General features: G+C 40.6%; 1 protein-coding gene across 1 annotated transcript in view; it reads right to left on the bottom strand.

The window, feature by feature from the left end:
- LOC106816998 (ATP-binding cassette sub-family D member 3-like) overlaps nt 1–7,309 on the bottom strand; it is a 20,883-nt gene that overhangs the window by 5,883 nt on the left and 7,691 nt on the right. Inside the window, exons 6-14 of the mRNA XM_014821646.1 lie at nt 6,598–6,778; nt 5,955–6,097; nt 4,992–5,061; nt 4,774–4,843; nt 4,467–4,656; nt 4,100–4,194; nt 3,674–3,804; nt 2,577–2,720; nt 2,355–2,468 (exon numbers count right to left, since the gene is read on the bottom strand). Coding sequence (XP_014677132.1) covers nt 2,355–2,468; nt 2,577–2,720; nt 3,674–3,804; nt 4,100–4,194; nt 4,467–4,656; nt 4,774–4,843; nt 4,992–5,061; nt 5,955–6,097; nt 6,598–6,778 — 1,138 coding nt within the window. The remainder of the gene's footprint in view (nt 1–2,354; nt 2,469–2,576; nt 2,721–3,673; nt 3,805–4,099; nt 4,195–4,466; nt 4,657–4,773; nt 4,844–4,991; nt 5,062–5,954; nt 6,098–6,597; nt 6,779–7,309) is intronic.

Below are 7,309 nucleotides of genomic sequence, written 5' to 3'. Positions count from 1 at the left end.
TTAAAATGCCAGGGTAACGTACCTCGTGATGCTTCCACAACGACTTCGTTGTAAAAAAAAAAAAAAAGTTAAAAACATTTTTTTTTTCTTTAAAATTTTCTGAGACGGTGAACAGCGTTGATGCCGACTCCGGCAGTACTGAGTACATGCTCGACTCCACATCCACGTCACCGCGCTCGTGCCAACTCGTCCAGGGATCGCAACTGCGGCTTGTGTGGTAGAACAGTCGCGCCATTACGGGAAGCAAAAGGATTTTTTTTTAACAGGAAAATCACGTCCCTCGTCATTGCACTTAAGCCACAGGACCGCTGAACTCGAGTTAAAGCATAGAATTATTTTCACGACTGTTCTACATTTACAATTGATACATGTGTCATTTCCCTCTTAAGATATACAGAATAGATGCTGACTACAGTGCCACCGCATGCAGTCTTCATATCACAAAATCAAACAAAGACAATCATGTACAAGCAATATACAATACCACCTCATTTTTTAGATTTTTTTGGTAAATTACTTGTCATTATTATTAACACAGTTCTCAATAATGCTGCTGCAGTTAGACACAGCCACTGGAATTGTTTGCCTGTTCTCGTCATTTTTCCCTATTGTACGTATGGTTATACGTAATGTGATCACAATATGCATAACGTTACCTAGTATTCAACGAGATTTAATTTTACACTAATCTCATTATTTCCCTGATCTTTATCTAACATGCCGACATGCCTTGACGAATAGCTCTAATACGTACAGCTATTCGCTGTTTCTCTCCTCCCGCCTCAGTACATCCATCCAGTCTTGCACCGATCCCAGCCTTCGTCTCTATCCAAATGTACAGCAACTGAACCTGCCGCACAATATGACACCAATGAATTCATGTAAGTAAGGTTATGTGAATTTCTATAGGTTATTCGTTTATATATGAGGTTATTCTATATACAGATATGACAGCAGTAAGGAATATGCCAATCTACATAACACCCACCGTTCACCTGAATAAATATTTAAACTGTGATGAATTCACAACAAGTGCCGCGGAGCGACAGCGCTCATCTACGTCTATGCGCGTGACTCTGTGGTGGAGTGGTGGGATTCTGAGTAAACCCTGTTAGTCCCAAATGTGTTCCATACGTGCCGAAACAGTGGAAGACACAGAGGGATTGGTATCAGGACCTTCTCAAAGGAATGTTCGTTGGGATCGTTATGAAAGTTGCCACAAGATGGACGTACGTTTAAGTGTCTCAGGATTTAAGATGGAAGCTCCCATGTCGTACGTAGTAGCAACAACTATTTGCCAAGACAGAATAGGTAAGCACTCATCCATTTACCTACGCAAGTCTACAGGCTGAAATAGAGAGCTGCCACCTGTTAACTTAATTACGCAGGCAAAAACTACACAGTACTTATCACCACCACATGCACTGGCAGTGGCCACTGCCAGTGGCATAAGTTACATGTAACACACTGACAGTAACAGAATGCATAGAAATTGATAGGATTTAAGGAGCATAACCTTCTTGAACCAATTTAGCTTTTGTGAATTTCACTGTGACATTGTAGCCTCATACATCCAGGCCATGTATAGATTCTATTAGCAAACCGGCAGTCAATTCTTCTAACAGTAAACAAATCCATGTTTAACCCTCCTCTTAAGGGTCAAAAGGTTATCCGACACTTACTCTTCGCATGTCAGCAGAAAGTACATTTCATGGACCTTTCAATAAAGCCATAAAAATGCTAGGTCACCGCTGAAACAAAAAGTTTTTCAATCGCTCCGTCAGACCATGTCTCAGAAAATGTCTAAAATCTGCCCCGTGCCCCATTGACCTTTGACTGTGATCTTCCAATTTCGGCACAGTGATGGCTTTTCCTACCATGTGCTATACACCGACTATCGCGAGCCGTTTTGATTTGTGCCGCCAATTCTGCATTTCCTCCCTATACCTTAAGTTAAGGAGTGAATTTTCCCCTTCTTTTACACTCTTGACCTTGACCTTTGACCCCTGAGCCTTCGACATCGCCAACTCGTTTTCGGATTACCCCCACTCCCCCAGCGTCCCGAATATCGTGACCGTACGTCGAGCGATTAAGATTTGTGCCCAACTGTTGACGCACGGACGGACGGCCGGACGCACGAACAATCATGCGATTCTACAAGCTGCATCTGACTATGTCAGATGAGCTAAAAATTTACGTCTAATATTATCAGGAGTGAGTAAAAAACATTTCGTTTTTATTCACTCCTGATATTACTGATCTCTATCCGTAACAGTTGCCATCGTTTGGTAAAGAGATAATAGTATGGTTCTATGACTTGAGCATGCCACTTCTCCTTTAATAGGCCTACGTACCTTCTCCAGAAGATCTGCCAAGTCCTTATCCGAGATAAATTTGTTTAGCTGATCTTCGTGTGTGTCTGGATATATAATTTGGTCCCGTAGCGTTCCAATCGTCATGTATGGTCGCTAAAACAATGAACAAAAAATGGGATATTTTCAAACAGTCCAATTCCGGTGGAAGAAAAAACAGATGTTGTACAAATGAGGCAGAGTAGAGTCCGAATGGAAGCATACCTGTGGCACATAGAAGAGTTTTTTACTCTTGGGCTTTGTCAGAGTTCCACCAAAAAGAGGCCACAGTTCACCAAGCACTCTGAACAGTGAGCTTTTACCGCAGCCATTTGGTCCGCAGATCAATACGTTCGTCCCAGACTTCACCTGCATTTTGTAGGAGAGATACAGGTATTAGAACAGATGCATATGGTACTAGGAGCATAGAAATTAAAACATATGTGACCCGCTCCAGCAAAACCAGGATTAAGTAGGAAATTCTACATATTGAATTATGTGCATATCTGAATAGATCATTTAATTACCTTTAAAATGATATATAATATTTGGCTATATCTAAAGAATTGACCGATCTACAGCAATTTGAAGATCGGAAACCGACTTATTCCGGAATAAGCAGCTTTTGAGACAAAGCGTTCCGGATAAGGGGCCCAGTCGGGGATAAGCGGTCAGGGGCCGGTCTGAAGGGCGCCGTTGCCGCTCAAAATTTATATATATATATATTTTTAAATTAAAAATGACCATAATAATCTAGAGATATCTGAACCTATATATCCGGATTAAATATGCACTTAGGAACTTATTTTTGTCCAGGTAGGCCATTTTCAGCATTGACATGTGTGCATGCTCATTACTCAAAACAATGACTTGCGACTTAGTCCGTATTATGCGGGAGCGGGTCACATATGTTAGAAAATGTAAGAACCTCCATGTCTATACAAAAGTTGATCCAGATAGCTAGGGCCATAATAAAAATATTGTTTGTTTGCCCTCACCCGACCGACCCGCAAAAAAGGGTCGACTCAAACAATTTTATTGATCTTTTTCTTCTTTTTTTCTTTTAAACAAATTGTATCACTGTACACTATATAAATCTGTATGCAATACATTATATGTACCAAGCTGAAGCAAAACAAACATTCAACATAAAGGGTATCTCCACACAAGCACACCCGAGCATGTAGACACCATGCTGAATTTGTAAAAAGACCCCCGCCCTAAAAAAAACCCGACCTACCTACCCAAACTTTTCAGCCTGGGTCGGGCGAGGGCAAACAAAGATTTTTTCAATTGTGACCTAGCATCCGCTGCGATATTACCTCAAAGTTGAGTTCTCTCACTAAAACATCCCCATTTGGAGTTACTAGAGGCATTTTGTCAAATTTGATGATGTAATCTTGCTCGATTATTTTCCCGCTTCCAGGAATCACGTTCAGCTTACTAGATCCGACTGTAATAAACAACTGTGAGTAAGTATTTTGTTTTCAATTCCATATTTTTAAATTTCAGCCATTTTCATACATTTTAACTTATGCAATGAACTAGCATAGGGGTGGAAAGTGGGAGGCAGAATGAAAACGTTAATCTATAACACTCTCAATTGACCTATTTGAAGCTCTCACAAATTAGTTTAAATTATTTTCAATAACTGCCATGTATAATAAAAAGGGTCTGCCCCATAGTGTGCACACAATACTCATGTTTAACTATGTCCTAAAACTAAGAGCTACATATAAAATGCTTACTTCTGCCCTGGTTGTCACTGAGCATGGAACGCTGGTATCTTCCTTTGTTAAGGTCGTTCAATACCCTCATTAATTCTGTCACTCTTGCCGTAAACCTGCCAGAAATTTCAGCAACGAAATTGGGTTTATTACAGACAGACTAATAACACGGTTTGTGAATTTATTTTAAAATACTAAAAGCAGTACTACTGCATCCATAAAAGTACGGCAGAACTTTTATGACCACGCAGACTCATGCTGATGTTAAATCGACAAGTATGGAGTGTAAAACACTGTTATCTGAGTATCTGACTATAAACTTATCTGATTTATATATACTTATAACAATAGTTTTCTAAATCCATACTATTTTAAAGAACATACTCACCCTGCCAGTCTGGTCATCTCACGCCCGGCCAAGACCAGCCGCCCAATCGCTTCGGCCAACTTGACCAGCATTCGGCCGGACTGGTAGTAGTCTTCCAGTCGTTCGCTGGGAGTTGAACTCATGTGTCTGGGATGCTGCAGGTTGAGGAACGGCCGGCTCACCACCGTGTAGCCCACCAGTGTCGCAACGTCTGTCGACGGAACATTGCAGAAGGCACAGCAGAATCAATAGGCGACTAATATACCAATTTTATTATTAAGCGATGAGCGATCGTTTGGCAATCTATGTTGTAATTAGATGCACCTACACTTTGCTATGATGTTGTCACCTATTCCCATGAGTGACCGGAACTCTAAGGACGTTCTCAAGTGATTCACCTGGAATGACAGAAATGGTACCCACAAAACAATGTAAGCAATAAAATGCAACACATACTTGAACATACAATCAAATACTGAAAGCGCATTACGAATACTGCTTGTTGACCCTACATATATGTCATGCTGATACTTATAGCCCTCTTACCAATTGTTGGAAAGCTCCCAAAATTGTGCACTTTTCTCTTTCATTCCCCTGATAGAATGCAATTTCTTCACTGAAACATACATAACCTCGCATAAGTAAAAAAACATTTGTGAATGACAAATTGGGAATAGATCATGACAAGACGCTTTCTTGAAATATACACACACAGAAGAGATATGTAGAGTGACTTATGTAAAGAACTATACTAAACAGTACTAAATATAGTATAAGTATATATAAAGTATATATATAAAGTATAGTACTAACTATACTAAAGAACCTACAGTAAAACGATAACCATTAAAGCCTCACAATGCGCATCCAAACGCTGAAATTTCTCCAGTACTAGACTAGCAACTACTTTGTGGCATGCATAATCACACTACCTTATGACAAAATAAACTCTAGTTCCTCCCATTTGACTGCGCGTTCCCAACAAGAAAGAGGTGCGAAATCAGGTAATCAGGCGCCAACGCTAACTTGTTTCAAACAACATAACATCGACTTGGTTTGGTGACGTCACATGTTTCTATCTTTGCTGCGCCCGTACCGCTGTACCGCGCCACCGCTGCACGGTTGCTTGGAGATTGGGGAAACTGTCAACAACATCGGAGAATTTCAACAACATTGGAGGTATTTTCAAAATACCTTTTATAAGACAACGCGCAGTGAAATTGGAGGAGCTAGAGTTTATTTTGTCATAAGGTAGTGTGATTATTCATGCCACGAAGTATTTGCTAGTCTAGTACTGTAGAAATTAGCGTTTGGATGCACATTGTGAGCCTTTAACAACAAATTAGTATAAATCTTGTCAAGATATGTCTTATTGTTCTCACACTGTACCCAATAACTATTAACTATTACATCAGGTCAGATCATAGACCTTCATCGTTCGCCCACGACGTGTAGTTACGTATACAGATTCACCGCATGAACTTTGACAGAGAGCAGTGAGAGTGCCACCTGTTTGTAATGAGACGTGAGTTGACGTAACGGAACTCGCCCTCATAGCGTTGCTCCATCATCGTCATGTGCGCGATGGGTCGTCGCAGTCGTGTCAGGATGAGCCCAGAAAATGCCATGTACAGCATCATGAAGGAAGGACCCTGGCGAAATCAGAAATATGCTGCGGTGAATGTGAATGATACTTTATACGTTTGACGCACACACTTTACAACATGTGCACGTACTCCTGTTTGTGATCATACGTCGTTCATATTTTGCTCATAGACTAACTTAATTTTTCTATCTATATCGCATTATCAATAAGCAGATCTACCCAATTATTGCTGCAATAGAGCATTCTAAAACCAATTAGTGAAAATGATGTGCTATAAAGTTGAAATTGTGGCATTCGCACGTAAGAAAACTAATGCGTAAAATGGTCTAGCTTGACCAACCTAGCAAAAACATCTCAAGTGATTACCATGCTCAGGCGGACATGTTGCTCACATGAATAGGCCAATTAGGAATGCCACCGCAAAGGGTGAATGGTCTACGGGCATTACCATGTTTAATATCACAAACGAATATAACATTCATTAACTACTCTCACATACTATGAGTATGTATGAGCGATACAAAGTATATGGTGGCTAATACCCACCTGAGCTCCGATGGAGGCTGCAAGTTTGATCGAATAGAGGCATATGTCCAGTAGTGGTTTACTGACGTTCGAGTACAAGTCAGCTATGCTATCACAGAACTTCTCCGTGTCCTGTGTCAGCAGCTGGTCAGCATTGCTGATCCGATTGTCCAGATTTGACATTTTGTAGTACGTGAAGCCACTGGAATACATTAATTTCATGAATAAGCATTACAGACACACTTACTGCATAATTTACTGAGCTAGATACAGTGCATACATAATAGAATATTAAGGAACATACATAAATGATATATAGGCACCCAAGTTAATAACATCTTGGTTTCAAACACAAACGCACAGTTTTTCATTTTACTGGGTAGGAATGCTGTCTACGAATTGTGATGTGCAGAGACAAACCACACGTCTTGCAATGGGGTACCGGCGGAACTAATCCGCAGCGCGGCGCTGATCGTCAACTCGGTTATTCAATGCAATTGTGATTGTAAACACTTTAGTCAGGTCCCTTAGCTTCATGATCATTACAGAGTTGACAAAAGCATCAAACTTGGCACAGTTGTAGCCTATGGCAGTACTATAAATATTAGAGGGGTGCCCAATGTAGATATTCCTTAGAAGTAAATTACAGATGATTGTATACAGCTGTTAACCCCCCCCCCCCTCCCGCGCACGCATACGCTATTGCGCTATAGGCGGCATGAAAGTGTATTAA

The sequence above is a fragment of the Priapulus caudatus genome, unplaced genomic scaffold (genome assembly GCF_000485595.1).
Source record: "Priapulus caudatus unplaced genomic scaffold, Priapulus_caudatus-5.0.1 Scaffold33, whole genome shotgun sequence".
Classification (NCBI taxonomy): domain Eukaryota; kingdom Metazoa; phylum Priapulida; class Priapulimorpha; order Priapulimorphida; family Priapulidae; genus Priapulus; species Priapulus caudatus.
Note: the sequence above shows the minus strand (reverse complement) of the source record. Positions and strands in the feature narration are given on the sequence as shown.